The sequence below is a fragment of the Petromyzon marinus genome, chromosome 82, assembly GCF_048934315.1.
Source record: "Petromyzon marinus isolate PM22_M1 ecotype Great Lakes invasive population chromosome 82, UKy_Petmar_22M1.pri1.0, whole genome shotgun sequence".
Classification (NCBI taxonomy): Eukaryota; Metazoa; Chordata; class Hyperoartia; order Petromyzontiformes; family Petromyzontidae; genus Petromyzon; species Petromyzon marinus.
In genome coordinates, this window is record NC_133747.1 from 5,875,865 (window position 1) to 5,898,768 (window position 22,904).

The following is a 22,904-nucleotide window of genomic DNA, read 5'->3' on the forward strand; positions in this document are numbered from 1 at the left end:
CCACCACCCACCACCACCACCACCCACCACCACCCACCACCACCACCACCACGAGCGAACGAACCGGCGATCATCAGACAGACAGTTGCGGGGCCCATTATGGAGGCCGCCATGTAGACAATCTGGTAGAGGATGTAGAGGCGAGAGATGGAGGCGTTGCGCCTGGCTGTCCGCCCGCCACTCTCCAGGATGTCCACCACCATCACCATCACCACCACCACCACCACCACCATCATCAACACCACCACCACCACCAACACCATTATCCCATCACCACCACCATTATCCCATCACCACCACCATTATCAACACCACCAACCCATCATCATCATCACCATCATCACCACCACCAACACTCCAGCATCATCATCATACTCAACATCAATCAATCAACCCTCTATCATCAAAACTCCATCCTCAACATCATCACCAATCAATCCTCCATCACCACCACCACCAACACCACCACTACCACCACCACCACCACCACCACCACCCCCACCACCCACCACCCACCACCACCACCACCCCCACCACCCACCACCCACCACCACCACCACGAGCGAACGAACCGGCGATCATCAGACAGACAGTTGCGGGGCCCATTATGGAGGCCGCCATGTAGACAATCTGGTAGAGGATGTAGAGGCGAGAGATGGAGGCGTTGCGCCTGGCTGTCCGCCCGCCACTCTCCAGGATGTCCAGGGTGTTGGCCAGCGTCGAGGGCCCCCAGCGGCGACGCTGGTTGAAGAACTCCCGGAAGTCCTCGGGCGCGTTGGTTCGGGCGTCCGACCCGGCGCAGTACTCCACTCGCCAGCCTTGCTGGAGCATCAGGGTGCAGAGCCAGCGGTCCTCACCTGGTGAGGAGGGTGAGGAGGGTGGGGGAGGGGGGTGGGAGGGGGGTGAGTTTCACTGATTAACACTGAACCCTATGGGAGTCTCATTAACACTGAACCCTGTGGGAGTCTCATTAACACTGAACCCTGTGGGAGTCTCATTAACACTGAACCCTGTGGGAGTCTCACTGATTAACACTGAACCCTGTGGGAGTCTCATTAACACTGAACCCTGTGGGAGTCTCACTGATTAACACTGAACCCTGTGGGAGTCTCATTAACACTGAACCCTGTGGGAGTCTCACTGATTAACACTGAACCCTGTGGGAGTCTCACTGATTAACACTGAACCCTGTGGGAGTCTCACTGATTAACACTGAACCCTGTGGGAGTCTCACTGATTAACACTGAACCCTGTGGGAGTCTCATTAACACTGAACCCTGTGGGAGTCTCACTGATTAACACTGAACCCTATGGGAGTCTCATTAACACTGAACCCTATGGGAGTCTCACTGATTAACACTGAACCCTATGGGAGTCTCACTGATTAACACTGAACCCTATGGGAGTCTCACTGATTAACACTGAACCCTGTGGGAGTCTCACTGATTAACACTGAACCCTGTGGGAGTCTCATTAATTAACACTGAACCCTATGGGAGTCTCATTAACACTGGACCCTGTGGGAGTCTCATTAACACTGAACCCTGTGGGAGTCTCACTGATTAACACTGAACCCTGTGGGAGTCTCATTAACACTGAACCCTGTGGGAGTTTCACTGATTAACACTGAACCCTGTGGGAGTCTCACTGATTAACACTGAACCCTGTGGGAGTCTCATTAACACTGAACCCTATGGGAGTCTCACTGATTAACACTGAACCCTGTGGGAGTCTCAATGACTAACACTGAACCCTGTGGGAGTCTCACTGACTAACACTGAACCCTGTGGGAGTCTCACTGATTAACACTGAACCCTGTGGGAGTCTCATTAACACTGAACCCTGTGGGAGTCTCATTAACACTGAACCCTGTGGGAGTCTCACTGATTAACACTGAACCCTGTGGGAGTCTCAGTGATTAACACTGAACCCTGTGGGAGTCTCACTGATTAACACTGAACCCTGTGGGAGTCTCATTAACACTGAACCCTGTGGGAGTCTCACTGATTAACACTGAACCCTGTGGGAGTCTCAGTGATTAACACTGAACCCTGTGGGAGTCTCACTGATTAACACTGAACCCTGTGGGAGTCTCATTAACACTGAACCCTGTGGGAGTCTCATTAACACTGAACCCTGTGGGAGTCTCACTGATTAACACTGAACCCTGTGGGAGTCTCACTGATTAACACTGAACCCTGAGGGAGTCTCACTGATTAACACTGAACCCTGTGGGAGTCTCACTGATTAACACTGAACCCTGTGGGAGTCTCACTGATTAACACTGAACCCTGTGGGAGTCTCATTAACACTGAACCCTATGGGAGTCTCACTGATTAACACTGAACCCTGTGGGAGTCTCACTGATTAACACTGAACCCTGTGGGAGTCTCATTAACACTGAACCCTATGGGAGTCTCATTAACACTGAACCCTGTGGGAGTCTCATTAACACTGAACCCTGTGGGAGTCTCACTGATTAACACTGAACCCTGTGGGAGTCTCATTAACACTGAACCCTATGGGAGTCTCATTAACACTGAACCCTGTGGGAGTCTCATTAACACTGAACCCTGTGGGAGTCTCACTGATTAACACTGAACCCTGTGGGAGTCTCACTGATTAACACTGAACCCTGTGGGAGTCTCACTGATTAACACTGAACCCTGTGGGAGTCTCACTGATTAACACTGAACCCTGTGGGAGTCTCACTGATTAACACTGAACCCTGTGGGAGTCTCACTGATTAACACTGAACCCTGTGGGAGTCTCACTGATTAACACTGAACCCTGTGGGAGTCTCACTGATTAACACTGAACCCTGTGGCAGTCTCACTGATTAACACTGAACCCTCTGGGAGTCTCACTGATTAACACTGAACCCTGTGGGAGTCTCATTAACACTGAACCCTGTGGGAGTCTCATTAACACTGAACCCTATGGGAGTCTCACTGATTAACACTGAACCCTGTGGGAGTCTCAGTGATTAACACTGAACCCTGTGGGAGTCTCACTGATTAACACTGAACCCTGTGGGAGTCTCACTGATTAACACTGAACCCTGTGGGAGTCTCACTGATTAACACTGAACCCTGTGGGAGTCTCACTGATTAACACTGAACCCTGTGGGAGTCTCACTGATTAACACTGAACCCTGTGGGAGTCTCACTGATTAACACTGAACCCTGTGGGAGTCTCACTGATTAACACTGAACCCTATGGGAGTCTCACTGATTAACAATGAACCCTGTGGGAGTCTCACTGATTAACACTGAACCCTGTGGGAGTCTCACTGATTAACACTGAACCCTGTGGGAGTCTCACTGATTAACACTGAACCCTGTGGCAGTCTCACTGATTAACACTGAACCCTGTGGGAGTCTCACTGATTAACACTGAACCCTGTGGGAGTCTCATTAACACTGAACCCTGTGGGAGTCTCACTGATTAACACTGAACCCTATGGGAGTCTCACTGATTAACACTGAACCCTGTGGGAGTCTCACTCATTAACATTGAACCCTATGGGAGTCTCACTGATTAACAATGAACCCTGTGGGAGTCTCACTGATTAACACTGAACCCTATGGGAGTCTCACTGATTAACACTGAACCCTGTGGGAGTCTCACTGAATAACACTGAACCCTATGGGAGTCTCACTGAATAACACTGAACCCTGTGGGAGTCTCATTAACACGGAACCCTGTGGGAGTCTCATTAACACTGAACCCTATGGGAGTCTCACTGATTAACACTGGACCCTATGGGAGTCTCACTGATTAACACTGAACCCTGTGGGAGTCTCACTGATTAACACTGAACCCTGTGGGAGTCTCATTAACACTGAACCCTATGGGAGTCTCACTGATTAACACTGAACCCTATGGGAGCCTCACTGATTAACATTGAACCCTGTGGGAGTCTCACTGATTAACACTGAACCCTGTGGGAGTCTCAATGATTAACACTGAACCCTGTGGGAGTCTCACTGATTAACACAGAACCCTATGGGAGTCTCATTAACACTGAACCCTATGGGAGTATCATTAACACTGAACCCTGTGGGAGTCTCATTAACACTGAACCCTGTGGGAGTCTCATTAACACTGAACCCTATGGGAGTCTCATTAACACTGAACCCTATGGGAGTCTCATTAACACTGAACCCTATGGGAGTCTCATTAACACTGAACCCTATGGGAGTCTCACTGATTAACACTGAACCCTGTGGGAGTCTTACTGATTAACACTGAACACTATGGGAGTCTCACTGATTAACACTGAACCCTGTGGGAGTCTCATTAACACTGAACCCTATGGGAGTCTCATTAACACTGAACCCTATGGGAGTCTCATTAACACAGAACCCTGTGGGAGTCTCACTGATTAACACTGAACCCTGTGGGAGTCTCACTGATTAACACTGAACCCTGTGGGAGTCTCACTGATTAACACTGAACCCTATGGGAGTTTCACTGATTAACACTGAACCCTGTGGGAGTCTCACTGATTAACACTGAACCCTGTGGGAGTTTCACTGATTAACACTGAACCCTGTGGGAGTCTCACTTATTAACACTGAACCCTGTGGGAGTCTCATTAACACTGAACCCTATGGGAGTCTGATTAACACTGAACCCTATGGGAGTCTCATTAACACTGAACCCTATGGGAGTCTGATTAACACTGAACCCTGTGGGAGTCTCACTGATTAACACTGAACGCTATGGGAGTCTCATTAACACTGAACCCTATGGGAGTCTCATTAACACTGAACCCTGTGGGAGTCTCACTGATTAACACTGAAACCTGTGGGAGTCTCACTGATTAACACTGAACCCTGTGGGAGTCTCACTGATTAACACTGAACCCTATGGGAGTCTCACTGATTAACACTGAACCCTATGGGAGTCTCACTGATTAACACTGAACCCTATGGGAGTCTCACTGATTAACACTGAACCCTATGGGAGTCTCATTAACACTGAACCCTGTGGGAGTCTCACTGATTAACACTGAACCCTATGGGAGTCTCACTGATTAACACTGAACCCTATGGGAGTCTCACTGATTAACACTGAACCCTATGGGAGTCTCACTGATTAACACTGAACCCTATGGGAGTCTCATTAACACTGAACCCTATGGGAGTTTCACTGATTAACACTGAACTCTGTGGGAGTCTCATTAACACTGAAACCTATGGGAGTCTCACTGATTAACACTGAACCCTGTGGGAGTCTCACTGATTAACACTGAACCCTGTGGGAGTCTCACTGATTAACACTGAACCCTATGGGAGTCTCATTAACACTGAACCCTATGGGAGTCTCACTGGTTAACACTGAACCCTGTGGGAGTCTCACTGATCCACACTGAACCCTGTGGGAGTCTCACTGATTAACACTGAACCCTATTGGAGTCTCACTGATTAACACTGAACCCTATGGGAGTCTCACTGATTAACACTGAACCCTATGGGAGTCTCACTGATTAACACTGAACCCTATGGGAGTCTCATTAACACTGAACCCTGTGGGAGTCTCACTGATTAACACTGAACCCTGTGGGAGTCTCATTAACACTGAACCCTGTGGGAGTCTCACTGATTAACATTGAACTCTGTGGGAGTCTCACTCATTAACACTGAACCCTATGGGAGTCTCACTCATTAACACTGAACCCTTTGGGAGTCTCACTGATTAACACTGAACCCTGTGGGAGTCTCACTGATTAACACTGAACCCTATGGGAGTCTCACTCATTAACACTGAACCCTGTGGGAGTCTCACTGATTAACACTGAACCCTGTGGGAGTCTCACTGATTAACACTGAACCCTGTGGGAGTCTCATTAACACTGAACCCTGTGGGAGTCTCATTAACATTGAACCCTATGGGAGTCTCACTGATTAACACTGAACCCTGTGGGAGTCTCACTGATTAACACTGAACCCTATGGGAGTCTCATTAACCCTGAACCCTATGGGAGTCTCACTGATTAACACTGAACCCTGTGGGAGTCTCATTAACACTGAACCCTATGGGAGTCTCATTAACACTGAACCCTGTGGGAGTCTCATTAACACTGAACCCTGTGGGAGTCTCATTAACACTGTACCCTATGGGAGTCTCATTAACAATGAACCCTGTGGGAGTCTCATTAACACTGAACCCTGTGGGAGTCTCATTAACACTGCACCCTATGGGAGTCTCACTGATTAACACTGAACCCTGTGGGAGTCTCATTAACACTGAACCCTGTGGGAGTCTCACTGATTAACACTGAACCCTGTGGGAGCCTCATTAACATTGAACCCGGTGAGAGTCTCACTGATTAACACTGAACCCTATGGGAGTCTCATTAACACTGAACCCTATGGGAGTCTCATTAACACTGAACCCTGTGGGAGTCTCATTAACACTGAACCCTGTGGGAGTCTCACTGATTAACAATGAACCCTGTGGGAGTCTCATTAACACTGAACCCTGTGGGAGTCTCATTCACACTGAACCCTATGGGAGTCTCACTGATTAACACTGAACCCTATGGGAGTCTCACTGATTAACACTGAACCCTATGGGAGTCTCCCTGATTAACACTGAACCTTGTGGGAGTCTCACTGATTAACACTGATCCCTGTGGGAGTCTCACTGATTAACACTGAACCCTGTGGGAGTCTCACTGATTAACACTGAACCCTATGGGAGTCTCACTGATTAACACTGAACCCTATGGGAGTCTCACTGATTAACACTGAACCCTGTGGGAGTCTCATTAACACTGAACCCTGTGGGAGTCTCACTGATTAACACTGAACCATGTGGGAGTCTCACTGATTAACACTGAACCCTATGGGAGTCTCACTGATTAACACTGAACCCTGTGGGAGTCTCATTAACACTGAACCCTATGGGAGTCTCACTGATTAACACTGAACCCTGTGGGAGTCTCACTGATTAACACTGAACCCTATGGGAGTCTCACTGATTAACACTGAACCCTGTGGGAGTCTCACTGATTAACACTGAACCCTATGGGAGTCTCACTGATTAACACTGAACCCTGTGGGAGTCTCACTGATTAACACTGAACCCTGTGGGAGTATCACTGATTAACACTGTACCCTATGGGAGTCTCACTGATTAACACTGAACCCTATGGGAGTCTCATTAACACTGAACCCTGTGGGAGTCTCACTGATTAACACTGAACCCTGTGGGAGTCTCATTAACACTGAACCCTGTGGGAGTCTCACTGATTAACATTGAACCCTGTGGGAGTCTCACTCAATAACACTGAACCCTATGGGAGTCTCACTCATTAACACTGAACCCTTTGGGAGTCTCACTGATTAACACTGAACCCTGTGGGAGTCTCACTGATTAACACTGAACCCTATGGGAGTCTCACTCATTAACTCTGAACCCTATGGGAGTCTCACTGATTAACACTGAACCCTATGGGAGTCTCACTGATTAACACTGAACCCTGTTGGAGTCTCACTGATTAACACTGAACCCTGTGGGAGTCTCACTGATTAACACTGAACCCTGTGGGAGTCTCACTGATTAACACTGAACCCTATGGGAGTCTCACTGATTAACACTGAACCCTATGGGAGTCTCACTGATTAACACTGAACCCTGTGGGAGTCTCACTGATTAACACTGAACCCTATGGGAGTCTCACTGATTAACACTGAACCCTATGCGAGTCTCACTGATTAACACTGAACCCTGTGGGAGTCTCACTGGTTAACACTGAACCCTGTGGGAGTCTCATTAACACTGAACCCTGTGGGAGTCTCATTAACACTGAACCCTATGGGAGTCTCACTGATTAACACTGAACCCTGTGGGAGTCTCACTGATTAACACTGAACCCTATGGGAGTCTCACTGATTAACACTGAACCCTGTGGGAGTCTCATTAACACTGAACCCTGTGGGAGTCTCATTAACACTGAACCCTATGGGAGTCTCATTAACACTGAACCCTATGGGAGTCTCACTGATTAACACTGAACCCTGTGGGAGTCTCACTGATTAACACTGAACCCTGTGGGAGTCTCACTGATTAACACTGAACCCTATGGGAGTCTCATTAACACTGAACCCTATGGGAGTCTCACTGATTAACACTGAACCCTGTGGGAGTCTCATTAACACTGAACCCTATGGGAGTCTCATTAACACTGAACCCTGTGGGAGTCTCATTAACACTGAACCCTGTGGGAGTCTCATTAACACTGTACCCTATGGGAGTCTCATTAACAATGAACCCTGTGGGAGTCTCATTAACACTGAACCCTGTGGGAGTCTCATTAACACTGAACCCTGTGGGAGTCTCACTGATTAACACTGAACCCTGTGGGAGCATCATTAACATTGAACCCGTGAGAGTCTCACTGATTAACACTGAACCCTATGGGAGTCTCACTGATTAACACTGAACCCTGTGGGAGTCTCATTAACACTGAACCCTGTGGGAATCTCATTAACACTGAACCCTATGGGAGTCTCACTGATTAACACTGAACCCTATGGGAGTCTCACTGATTAACACTGAACCCTATGGGAGTCTCCCTGATTAACACTGAACCCTGTGGGAGTCTCACTGATTAACACTGATCCCTGTGGGAGTCTCACTGATTAACACTGAACCCTGTGGGAGTCTCACTGATTAACACTGAACCCTATTGGAGTCTCACTGATTAACACTGAACCCTATGGGAGTCTCACTGATTAACACTGAACCCTGTGGGAGTCTCATTAACACTGAACCATGTGGGAGTCTCACTGATTAACACTGAACCCTATGGGAGTCTCACTGATTAACACTGAACCCTGTGGGAGTCTCATTAACACTGAACCCTATGGGAGTCTCACTGATTAACACTGAACCCTGTGGGAGTCTCACTGATTAACATTGAACCCTATGGGAGTCTCACTGATTAACACTGAACCCTGTGGGAGTCTCACTGATTAACACTGAACCCTGTGGGAGTCTCACTGATTAACACTGAACCCTGTGGGAGTATCACTGATTAACACTGTACCCTATGGGAGTCTCACTGATTAACACTGAACCCTATGGGAGTCTCATTAACACTGAACCCTGTGGGAGTCTCACTGATTAACACTGAACCCTGTGGGAGTCTCATTAACACTGAACCCTGTGGGAGTCTCACTGATTAACATTGAACCCTGTGGGAGTCTCACTCATTAACACTGAACCCTATGGGAGTCTCACTCATTAACACTGAACCCTTTGGGAGTCTTACTGATTAACACTGAACCCTGTGGGAGTCTCACTGATTAACACTGAACCCTATGGGAGTCTCACTCATTAACACTGAACCCTGTGGGAGTCTCATTAACACTGAACCCTATGGGAGTCTCACTGATTAACACTGAACCCTTTGGGAGTCTCACTGATTAACACTGAACCCTGTTGGAGTCTCACTGATTAACACTGAACCCTGTGGGAGTCTCACTGATTAACACTGAACCCTTTGGGAGTCTCACTGATTAACACTGAACCCTGTGGGAGTCTCACTGATTAACACTGAACCCTATGGGAGTCTCACTCATTAACACTGAACCCTATGGGAGTCTCACTGATTAACACTGAACCATGTGGGAGTCTCATTAACACTGAACCCTATGGGAGTCTCACTGATTAACACTGAACCCTGTGGGAGCCTCATTAACATTGAACCCTGTGAGAGTCTCTCTGTCTAACACTGAACCCTGTGGGAGTCTCACTGATTAACACTGAACCCTGTGGGAGTCTCATTAACACTGAACCCTGTGGGAGTCTCACTGATTAACACTGAACCCTGTGGGAGTCTCATTAACACTGAACCCTGTGGGAGTCTCACTGATTAACACTGAACCCTGTGGGAGTCTCATTAACACTGAACCCTGTGGGAGTCTCACTGATTAACACTGAACCCTATGGGAGTCTCATTAACACTGAACCCTGTGGGAGTCTCACTGATTAACACTGAACCCTGTGGGAGTCTCACTGATTAACACTGAACCCTATGGGAGTCTCATTAACACTGAACCCTATGGGAGTCTCATTAACACTGAACCCTGTGGGAGTATCATTAACACTGAACCCTGTGGGAGTCTCACTGATTAACACTGAACCCTATGGGAGTCTCATTAACACTGAACTCTGTGGGAGTCTCATTAACACTGAACCCTATGGGAGTCTCACTGATTAACACTGAACCCTATGGGAGTCTCATTAACACTGAACTCTGTGGGAGTCTCATTAACACTGAACTCTCCCTCCCACTCCTCCCCCCTCCCTCCCACCTCTCCCCCCACTCCCTCCCCTCCCCCCACTCCCTCCCCCCACTCCCCCCACTCCCCCCACTCCCTCCCCCCACTCCCCCCACCTTGGTCGTACTGTACGTAGTGCCTCGCCTCTGTTGCCACAGTGGTGTACGTCCTGAGAACGTTATCGTCCATGATGGCCTCGGCTCTGAAGAGGCTGAAACAGCCGGGCGAGCAGAGGACGCAGCCCAGCACGTGCTCAGTTGTCTTCTGAAGCCAGTGGCCAACGGCGTATTCGAACTTCTGGTACCAGATCAGAGGTCCTGTTGAGTCGACAGAGACACAGAGAGAGAGAGAGAGATGAGAGATGAGACACAGAGACACAGAGAGAGAGATGAGAGATGAGACACAGAGACACAGAGAGACACAGAGACACAGAGAGACTCAGAGAGACACAGAGAAAGACACACACACACAGAGACACAGAGACACACAGAGACACACAGAGAGACAGAGACACAGAGAGACACAGAGACACACAGAGACACAGCCCAGAACGTGCTCAGTTGTCTTCTGAAGCCAGTGGCCAACGGCGTATTCGAACTTCTGGTACCAGATCAGAGGTCCTGTTGAGACACAGAGAGACTCAGAGAGAGACACAGAGACACAGAGACACACAGAGATACACAGAGAGACAGAGACACAGAGACACAGAGAGACACAGAGACACACAGAGACACAGAGGACACAGCCCAGAACGTGCTCAGTTGTCTTCTGAAGCCAGTGGCCAACGGCGTATTCGAACTTCTGGTACCAGATCAGAGGTCCTGTTGAGACACAGAGAGACAGAGAGACACAGAGACACACAGAGAGAGAGAGAGAGAGATGAGACACACAGAGACACAGAGAGAGAGATGAGAGATGAGACACAGAGAGAGAGAGAGACACAGAGACAGAGAGAGACACAGAGAGAGAGACACACACAGAGACACACACAGAGACACAGAGAGACACAGAGACACACAGAGACACAGCCCAGAACGTGCTCAGTTGTCTTCTGAAGCCAGTGGCCAACGGCGTATTCGAACTTCTGGTACCAGATCAGAGGTCCTGTTGAGACAGAGAGACAGAGAGACACAGAGACACAGAGAGAGAGAGAGAGAGATGAGACACACAGAGACACAGAGAGAGAGATGAGAGATGAGACACACAGAGACACAGAGAGAGAGAGAGATGAGAGATGAGACACACAGAGAGAGAGAGAGAGATGAGAGATGAGACACAGAGACACACAGAGGCACACACAGAGACACAGAGAGACACAGAGACACAGAGAGACGCAGCCCAGCACGTGCTCAGTTGTCTTCTGAAGCCAGTGGCCAACGGCGTATTCGAACTTCTGGTACCAGATCAGAGGTCCTGTTGAGACAGAGAGACAGAGAGACACAGAGACACAGAGAGAGAGAGAGAGAGATGAGAGATGAGACACAGAGAGAGAGATGAGAGATGAGACACACAGAGACACAGAGAGAGAGAGATGAGAGATGAGACACACAGAGAGAGAGAGAGAGATGAGAGATGAGACACAGAGACACAGAGAGACACAGAGGACGCAGCCCAGAACGTGCTCAGTTGTCTTCTGAAGCCAGTGGCCAACGGCGTATTCGAACTTCTGGTACCAGATCAGAGGTCCTGGTGAGTCGACAGAGACACAGAGAGAGAGAGAGAGAGATGAGAGATGAGACACAGAGACACAGAGAGAGAGATGAGAGATGAGACACAGAGACACAGAGAGACACAGAGACACAGAGAGACTCAGAGAGACACAGAGAAAGACACACACACACAGAGACACAGAGACACACAGAGACACACAGAGAGACAGAGACACAGAGAGACACAGAGACACACAGAGACACACAGAGACACAGCCCAGAACGTGCTCAGTTGTCTTCTGAAGCCAGTGGCCAACGGCGTATTCGAACTTCTGGTACCAGATCAGAGGTCCTGTTGAGTCGACAGAGACACAGAGAGAGAGAGAGATGAGAGATGAGACACAGAGACACAGAGAGAGAGAGAGATGAGAGATGAGACACAGAGACACAGAGAGACACAGAGACACAGAGAGACTCAGAGAGACACAGAGAAAGACACACACACACAGAGACACAGAGACACACAGAGACACACAGAGAGACAGAGACACAGAGAGACACAGAGACACACAGAGACACACAGAGACACAGCCCAGCACGTGCTCAGTTGTCTTCTGAAGCCAGTGGCCAACGGCGTATTCGAACTTCTGGTACCAGATCAGAGGTCCTGTTGAGTCGACAGAGACACAGAGAGAGAGAGAGAGATGAGAGATGAGACACAGAGACACAGAGAGACACAGAGGACGCAGCCCAGAACGTGCTCAGTTGTCTTCTGAAGCCAGTGGCCAACGGCGTATTCAAACTTCTGGTACCAGATCAGAGGTCCTGTTGAGACACAGAGAGACAGAGAGACACAGAGACACAGAGAGAGAGAGAGATGAGAGATGAGACACACAGAGACACAGAGAGAGATGAGAGATGAGACACAGAGAGAGAGAGACACAGAGACAGAGAGAGACACAGAGAGAGAGACACACACAGAGACACACACAGAGACACACAGAGACACAGAGACACACAGAGACACAGCCCAGAACGTGCTCAGTTGTCTTCTGAAGCCAGTGGCCAACGGCGTATTCGAACTTCTGGTACCAGATCAGAGGTCCTGTTGAGTCGACAGAGACACAGAGAGAGAGAGAGATGAGAGATGAGACACAGAGACACAGAGAGAGAGAGAGATGAGAGATGAGACACAGAGACACAGAGAGACACAGAGGACGCAGCCCAGAACGTGCTCAGTTGTCTTCTGAAGCCAGTGGCCAACGGCGTATTCGAACTTCTGGTACCAGATCAGAGGTCCTGTTGAGTCGACAGAGACACAGAGAGAGATTCAGAGAGAGACAGACACAGAGAGAGAGAGAGAGATGAGAGATGAGACACACAGAGACACAGAGAGAGATGAGAGATGAGACACAGAGAGAGAGAGAGACACAGAGACAGAGAGAGACACAGAGAGAGAGACACACACAGAGACACACACAGAGACACACAGAGACACAGAGACACACAGAGACACAGCCCAGAACGTGCTCAGTTGTCTTCTGAAGCCAGTGGCCAACGGCGTATTCGAACTTCTGGTACCAGATCAGAGGTCCTGTTGAGTCGACAGAGAGATGAGAGATGAGAGAGACACAGAGAGAGAGAGAGACAGAGAGAGAGATACAGAGAGAGACACAGAGAGAGAGATGAGACACACAGAGACACAGAGAGAGAGAGATGAGAGATGAGACACACAGAGAGAGAGAGAGATGAGAGATGAGACACAGAGACACAGAGACACACAGAGACACACACAGAGACACAGAGACACACAGAGACACAGAGAGACACAGAGAGACACACACAGAGACACAGAGACACAGAGACACACAGAGAGACACAGAGACACAGACAGAGACACAGCCCAGCACGTGCTCAGTTGTCTTTTGGAGCCAGTGGCCAACGGCGTATTCGAACTTCTGGTACCAGATCAGAGGTCCTGTTGAGACACAGAGAGACAGAGAGACACAGAGACACAGAGAGAGAGAGAGAGATGAGAGATGAGACACACAGAGACACAGAGAGAGAGATGAGAGATGAGACACAGAGAGAGAGAGACACAGAGACAGAGAGAGACACAGAGAGAGACACACACAGAGACACACACAGAGACACACAGAGACACAGAGACACACAGAGACACAGCCCAGAACGTGCTCAGTTGTCTTCTGAAGCCAGTGGCCAACGGCGTATTCAAACTTCTGGTACCAGATCAGAGGTCCTGTTGTTGACAGAGAGATGAGAGAGATTCAGAGAGAGACACAGAGAGAGACACAGAGAGAGAGACACAGAGAGAGACACACAGAGAGAGAGAGATGAGAGACGAGACACACAGAGACACAGAGACACAGAGAGAGACAGCGAGAGACACAGATACACAGAGAGACTCAGAGAGAGACACAGAGAGACACAGAGACACAGAGACACACACAGAGACACAGAGACACAGAGACACACAGAGACACACAGAGACACAGAGAGACACAGAGGACGCAGCCCAGAACGTGCTCAGTTGTCTTTTGGAGCCAGTGGCCAACGGCGTATTCAAACTTCTGGTACCAGATCAGAGGTCCTGTTGTCGAGAGAGAGATGAGAGAGATTCAGAGAGACACAGAGAGAGAGAGACAGAGAGAGAGAGACACACACAGAGAGAGAGAGATGAGAGATGAGACACACAGAGAGAGACAGACACAGAGAGAGAGAGATGAGAGATGAGACACACAGAGACACACAGAGAGACACAGAGACAGCGAGAGACACAGAGACACAGAGAGACTCAGAGAGAGACACAGAGACACAGAGACACACAGAGACACAGAGACACACAGAGACACAGCCCAGAACGTGCTCAGATGGCTTTTGGAGCCAGTGGCCAACGGCGTATTCGAACTTCTGGTACCAGATCAGAGGTCCTGTTGAGACACAGAGAGAGACACAGAGACAGAGAGAGACACAGAGACACACACACAGAGACACAGAGAGAGACACAGAGACACAGAGACAGAGAGACAGCCCAGAACGTGCTTCTGGAGCCAGTGGCCAACGGCGTATTCAAACTTCTGGTACCAGATCAGAGGTCCTGTTGTCGAGAGAGACACAGAGACACAGAGACACAGAGAGAGAGACAGAGAGAGAGACACAGAGAGAGAGACACAGAGAGAGACACAGAGAGAGAGATGAGAGATGAGACACACAGAGACAGAGAGACGCAGAGAGAGACACACAGACAGACACAGAGAGACGCAATTGGTGGATGCGACCACAGGCTGTATGTGTGTGTCTGTGTGTGTGTGTCTGTGTGTGTGTCAGTGTGTGTGTCTCTCTGTGTGTGTGTCTGTGTGTCTGTGTGTGTCTGTCTGTGTGTGTCTGTGTGTGTCTGTCTATGTGTGTGTCTATGTGTGTGTCTGTCTATGTGTGTGTCTGTGTGTGTTTGTCTGTGTCTGTCTGTGTGTGTGTCTGTGTGTGTGTCTGTGTGTGTGTCTGTGTGTGTTGGTGTGTGTGTGTCTGTGTGTGTGTCTGTGTCTGTGTGTGTCTGTGTGTGTGTGTCTGTGTGTGTGACTGTGTGTGTGTCTGTGTGTGTGTGTCTGTGTGTGTGTCTGTGTGTGTGTCTGTGTGTGTCTGTGTGTGTGTGGCTGTGTGTCTGTGTGTGTGTGTCTGTGTGTGTCTGTGTGTGTGTCTGTGTGTGTGTGTCTGTGTGTGTCTGTCTATGTGTGTGTCTGTGTGTGTGTGTGTCTGTGTGTGTGTCTCACCACTCCCCGTGGGGTGAATGCGACCACAAGCTGCACCCACGTGTGTGTGTGTGTGTCTGTGTGTGTCTGTGTGTCTCTCTGTGTGTGTGTCTGTGTGTGTGTGTGTCTCTGTGTGTCTGTGTGTCTCTCTGTGTGTGTGTCTGTGTGTGTGTGTCTGTGTGTGTGTCTGTGTGTGTGTCTGTGTGTGTGTGTGTGTCTGTGTGTGTGTCTGTGTGTGTCTGTGTGTGTGTCTGTGTGTGTGTCTGTGTGTGTCTGTGTGTGTGTCTGTGTGTGTGTCTGTGTGTGTGTGTCTGTGTGTCTGTGTGTGTGTCTGTGTCTGTGTGTGTGTCTGTGTGTGTGTCTGTGTGTGTTGGTGTGTGTGTGTCTGTGTGTGTGTCTGTGTCTGTGTGTGTCTGTGTGTGTGTGTCTGTGTGTGTGTGTCTGTGTGTGTGTCTGTGTCTGTGTGTGTGTCTGTGTGTGTCTGTGTGTGTGTCTGTGTGTGTGTGTGTCTCTCTGTGTGTGTCTCACCACTCCCCGTGGGATGGATGCGACCACAAGCTGCACCCACGTGCGCGTCTCGTCTGAGACGATCAACGAGCAGGCAAAGGGCTGAGGGCACGAAGTCTGTGTCGCCATCTAGCGCCAGCAGGTACGTGTTGTGTTTCACCGTCTGTGGCACGCGACAAAGACACACACAGACAAAGGTCCCCCGTGTAGCCTGCGACAGACCGTAGTAGGGGCAAGGGCTGCTAGAGGCCTATAATCATAGAGACACACAGAGACCCATAGAGATCCATAGAGACCCACAGAGACCCATATTCATAGAGACCCACAGAGACTCATAGAGACCCACAGAGACACACAGAGACCCATAGAGACCCATAGAGATCCACAGAGACCCACAGAGACTCATAGAGACTCACAGAGACTCACAGAGACCCACAGAGACCCATAGAGACCCATAGAGACTCACAGAGACTCACAGAGACCCACAGAGACCCATAGAGACCCATAGAGACTCACAGAGACTCACAGAGACCCACAGAGACTCATAGAGACTCACAGAGACTCACAGAGACCCACAGAGACCCATAGAGACCCATAGAGATCCACAGAGACCCACAGAGACTCATAGAGACTCACAGAGACTCACAGAGACCCACAGAGACCCACAGAGACACACAGAGACCCACAGTGACCCACAGAGACCCATAGAGACCCATAGAGACCCATAGAGACCCATAGAGACCCACAGAGACCCACAGTGACCCACAGAGACCCATATTCATAGAGACCCACAGAGACACACTCATAGAGACCCACAGAGACCGATAGAGACACACAGAGACCCATAGAGACACATAGAGACACATACTCATAGAGACCCACAGAAACTCATAGAGACCCACAGAGACACACAGAGACCCATAGAGACCCACAGAAACTCATAGAGACCCACAGAGACACACAGAGACCCATAGAGACCCACAGAGACTCATAGAGACTCACAGAGACCCACAGAGACCCATAGAGACCCATACTCAGACACCCATTTTCATAGACATCCAAAGACAAAGATCCCCCATATAGCCTGTAACAGACTGTAGGGGCAAGTGCTGTTAGCGAGCACCTATGAAGGCCGGAACGGTACACGAGGGGGTGGGTGGCCAGCACCACGCCCGACCGCCTTTGTCTCCCTAGTGACGATGTTTACACACCGCACCAGGTACTCATTTGAGGCTGAGTCGACCTAGGGTGAGGCCCGGGACCGGTTCAGATAATCGTCACTGGCGGTGTTGGTGGCCGTGAACGGGAATCGAATTCAGGTCGCCAGGTTCATAGCGCAGCGTAGCGCTAACCACTACACTACCGCTCCCCACACACAGACACACACACACACAGACACACACACAGACACACACACACACAGACAGTGACACACACACACAGACACAGACAGACACACAGACACACAGACAGACACACACACACACAGACACACAGACAGACACGCAGAGTGTAGTAGTGTACAGTGTAGTGTAGTAGTGTATAGTGTAGTAGTGTATAGTGTAGTGTAGAAGTGTATAGTGTAGTAGTGTACAGTGTAGTAGTGTATTGTGTAGTGTATTAGTGTATAGTGTCGTAGTGTATAGTGTAGTAGTGTATAGTGTAGTAGTGTATAGTGTAGTGTAGAAGTGTATAGTGTAGTAGTGTACAGTGTAGTAGTGTATTGTGTAGTGTATTAGTGTATAGTGTCGTAGTGTATAGTGTAGTAGTGTATAGTGTAGTAGTGTATAGTGTAGTGTAGTAGTGTATAGTGTAGTAGTGTATAGTGTAGTAGTGTATAGTGTAGTAGTGTAGTGTATAGTGTAGTAGTGTATAGTGTAGTAGTGTATAGTGTAGTGTGTAGTGTATAGTGTAGTGTAGTAGTGTAGAGTGTAGTGTATAGTGTAGTAGTGTATAGTGTAGTAGTGTATAATGTAGTGTAGTAGTGTATAGTGTAGTAGTGTATAGTGTAGTAGTGTTTAGTGTAGCAGTGTATAATGTAGTGTAGTAGTGTATAGTGTAGAGGTGTAGTAATGTATAGTGTAGTAGTGTATAGCGTAGTAGTGTATAGTGTAGTGTATAGTGTAGTAGTGTATAGTGTAGTAGTGTATAGTGTAGTGTATAGTGTAGTAGTGTATAGTGTAGTAGTGTATAGTGTAGTAGTGTATAGTGTAGTGTATAGTGTAGTAGTGTATAGTGTAGTAGTGTATATTGTAGTGTAGTAGTGTAGTAGTGTAGAATGTAGTGTAGTAGTGTATAATGTAGTGTATAGTGTAGTGTATAATGTAGTGTATAGGGTAGTAGTGTATAATGTAGTGTAGTAGTGTATAATGTAGTGTATAGTGTAGTAGTATATAGTGTAGTGTATTGTGTAGTAGTGTATAATGTAGAAGTGTATAATGTAGTGTATAGTGTATAATGTAGTGTATTGTGTAGTAATATATAGTGTAATAGTGTATAATGTAGTGTGTAATGTAGTGTGGTAGTGTATAATGTAGTGTATAATGTAGTGTAGTAGTGTATAATGTAGTGTATAATGCAGTGTAGTAGTGTATAATGTAGTGTATAATGTAGTATATAATGTAGTGTAGTAATGTATAATGTAGTGTAGTAGTGTATAATGTAGTGTAGTAGTATATAGTGTAGTAGTGTGTAGTGTAGTAGTGTATAGTGTAGTAGTGTATAGTCTAGTGTAGTAGTGTATAGTGTCGTAGTGTATAGTGTAGTAGTGTATAGTGTAGTAGTGTATAGTGTAGTAGTGTATAGTGTAGTAGTGTATAGTGTAGTAGTGTGTAGTGTAGTAGTGTATAGTGTAGTAGTGTATAGTCTAGTGTAGTAGTGTATAGTGTAGTAGTGTATAGTGTAGTAGTGTATAGTGTAGTAGTGTATAGTGTAGTAGTGTGTAGTGTAGTAGTGTATAGTGTAGTAGTGTATAGTCTAGTGTAGTAGTGTATAATGTAGTAGTGTATAGTGTAGTAGTGTATAGTGTAGTAGTGTATAGTGTAGTAGTGTATAGTGTAGTAGTGTATAGGGTAGTAGTGTGTAGTGTAGTAGTGTATAGTGTAGTAGTGTATAGTCTAGTGTAGTAGTGTATAGTGTAGTAGTGTGTAGTGTAGTAGTGTATAGTGTAGTAGTGTATAGTGTAGTAGTGTATAGTGTAGTAGTGTATAGTGTAGTGTATAGTGTATAGTGTAGTAGTGTATAGTGTAGTAGTGTAGTGTAGTGTATAGTGTAGTAGTGTAGTGTAGTAGTGTATAATGTAGTGTATAGTGTAGTAGTGTGTAATGTAGTGTAGTAGTGTATAGTGTAGTAGTGTATAGTGTAGTATTCTGTATAATGTAGTGTATAGTGTAGTAGTGTAGTAGTGTATAATGTAGTGTAGTAGTGTATAATGTAGTGTATAGTGTAGAGTAGTTGTGTATAATGTAGTGTATAATGTAGCGTATAATGTAGTGTAGTAGTGTCTAATGTAGTGTATAATGTAGTGTATAGTGTAGTGTAGTAGTGTAAAATGTATTGTAGGATTGTATAAAATAGTGTATAATGTAGTGTAGTAGTGTATAATGTAGTGTAGTAGTGTATAATGTAGTGTATAATGTAGTGTATAATGTAGTGTAGTAGTGTATAATGTAGTGTATAATGTAGTGTATAGTGTAGTGTGGTAGTGTATAATGTAGTGTAGTAATGTATAAAGTAGTGTAGTAGTGTATAATGTAGCGTATAGTGTAGTGTATAGTGTAGTGTAGTAGTGTATAGTGTAGTGGAGTAGTGTATAATGTAGTGTATAGTGTATAATGTAGTGTATAAAGTAGTGTATAGTGTAGTGTAGTAGTGTATAATGTAGTGTATAAAGTAGTGTATAGTGTAGTGTAGTAGTGTATAATGTAGTGTAGTAGTGTATAGTGTAGTGTATAGTGTAGTGTAGTAGTGTATAATGTAGTGTAGTAGTGTATAGTGTAGTAGTGTATAGTGTAGTAGTGTATAATGTAGTGTAGTAGTGTATAGTGTAGTAGTGTATAGTGTAGTAGGGTATAGTGTAGTGTATAGTGTAGTGTAGTAGTGTATAATGTAGTGTAGTAGTGTATAAAGTAGTGTATAATGTAGTGTAGTGTATCTTACCTTGTACCATTCCTCTCTGAACTGTGGTGGAATTGATTCCATCTTCTTGTGCATCTTCCATCCCAGCAGGTAGTACATGTACATCACCTGCACACAGACACAGGTCACCCAGGTAGCCTCTAGCAGGGCTGTAGGGGCAAGTGTAGTTACACATACACAGACAAAGCTCCCCCAGGTAGCCTCTAGCAGGGCTGTAGGGGCAAGTGCAGTTACACAGACAAATACAAAGCTCCCCCAGGTAGCCTCTAGCAGGGCTGTAGGGGCAAGTGCAGTTACAAAGACACAGACAAAGCTCCCCAAGGTAGCCTCTAGCTGTAGGGGCAAGTGCTGTTAGTAGTAGCGAGTAGCACACAGACAAATGAGTGGGTGGGTGAGTGAGTGAGTGAGTGGGTGAGTGAGTGAGTGGGTGAGTGAGTGAGTGAGTGGGTGAGTGAGTGAGTGAGTGGGTGAGTGAGTGGGTGAGTGAGTGAGTGGGTGGGTGAGTGGGTGAGTGAGTGAGTGGGTGAGTGAGTGGGTGAGTCGGTGAGTGAGTGGGTGAGTGGGTGAGTGAGTGGGTGGGTGAGTGAGTGGGTGGGTGGGTGAGTGAGTGGGTGAGTGAGTGAGTGGGTGAGTGTGTGGGTGAGTGAGTGGGTGAGTGGGTGGGTGAGTGAGTCGGTGAGTGAGTGGGTGAATGAGTGGGTGGGTGAGTGAGTGGGTGGGTGAGTGAGTGGGTGAGTGAGTGAGTGGGTGAGTGAGTGGGTGAGTGGGTGAGTGAGTGGGTGAGTGGGTGAGTGAGTGGGTGGGTGAGTGGGTGAGTGAGTGGGTGAGTGAGTGAGTGAGTGTGTGTGTGGGTGAGTGAGTGAGTGGGTGAGTGAGTGGGTTCGGTGTTGAGCTGATTCGCCATCGCAAGCGCTGGTCACCCACCCACTCACTCACTCACCCACTCAGTCACCCACTCGCTCACTCACCCACCCACCCACTCACTCACTCAATCACTCACCCACTCACTCACTCACTTACCCACTCACTCACTCACCCACTCACTCACCCACTCGCTCACTCACCCACTCACTCACCCACTCACTCACTCACTCACCCACTCACTCACCCACTCACCCACCGACTCATTCACTCACTCTCCCACTCACCCACTCACTCACTCACCCACTCACTCACCCACCCACTCACTCACTCACCCACTCACCCACTCACTCACTCACTCACCCACTCACCCCCCCACCCACTCACTCACTCACACACTCACCCGTCCACCCCCCCACTCACTCACTCACCCACTCACCCACTCACTCACTCACCCACCCACTCACCCCTCCACCACCCACTCACTAACTCACTCACTCACCCACCCACTCACTCACCCACTCACTCACTCACCCACCCACCCACTCACCCACTCACTCACTCACTCACCCGCCCACTCACTCAATCACTCACTCACTCACTCACCCACTCACTCACCCACCCACTCTCTCACCCACTCACTCATTCAATCACTCACCCATTCACTCACCCACCCACCCACCCACTCACCCACTCACCCACCCCACTCACTCACCCACTCACCCACTCACCCACCCACTCACTCACCCACCCACTCACCCACTCACTCACCCACCCACTCACTCACCCACTCACTCAATCACCCACTCACTCACCCACCCACCCACTCACTCACTCACCCACCCACTCACCCACCCACCCACCCATTCACTAACCCACTCACTCACTCACCCACTCACTTACCCACTCACTCACCCACCTACCCACTCACTCACTCACCCACTCACTCACCCACTCACTCACTCACCCACCCACTCACACACTCACTCAATCACTCACCCACTCACTCACCCACCCACTCAATCACTCACCCACTCACTCACCCACTCACTCACTCACTCACCCACCCACTCACCCACTCACCCACTCACACACCCACTCACCCACTCACTCACTCACTCACCCACTCACTCACCCACTCACTCACCCATCCACCCACCCACCCACCCACCCCCCCACTCACCCACTCACCCACCCACTCACCCACCCACTCACCTACTCACTCACCCACCCACTCACTCACTCACCCACCCACTCACCCCTCCACCACCCACTCACTAACTCACTCACTCACCCACCCACCCACTCACTCACCCACTCACTCACTCACCCACCCACCCACTCAATCACTCACCCACTCACCCACTCACCCACTCACTCACTCATCCACCCACTCACCCACTCACTCACCCACCCACCCACTCACCCACCCACTCACTCACCCACTCACTTACCCACTCACTCACCCACCTACCCACTCACTCACCCACCTACCCACTCACCCACTCACTCACCCACTCACCCACTCACTCACCCACTAACTCACCCACCCACCCACCCACTCACTCACCCACTCACTCACTCACCCACTCACTCACTCACCCACCCACTCACTCACCCACTCACTTACCCACTCACTCACCCACCTACCCACTCACTCACCCACCTACCCACTCACCCACTCA

At 48.5% G+C, this 22,904-nt stretch overlaps 1 protein-coding gene across 1 annotated transcript in view; it reads right to left on the reverse strand.

The window, feature by feature from the left end:
• Positions 1-22,904, reverse strand: part of LOC116936964 (uncharacterized) — a gene marked incomplete at its 5' end in the record, with an annotated part of 120,128 nt that overhangs the window by 32,563 nt on the left and 64,661 nt on the right. The window contains 5 exons of the mRNA XM_076057483.1: positions 84-166; positions 549-857; positions 10,415-10,615; positions 16,243-16,384; positions 20,380-20,466. Of these exons, the coding sequence (XP_075913598.1) occupies positions 84-166; positions 549-857; positions 10,415-10,615; positions 16,243-16,384; positions 20,380-20,466 (822 nt within the window). The remainder of the gene's footprint in view (positions 1-83; positions 167-548; positions 858-10,414; positions 10,616-16,242; positions 16,385-20,379; positions 20,467-22,904) is intronic.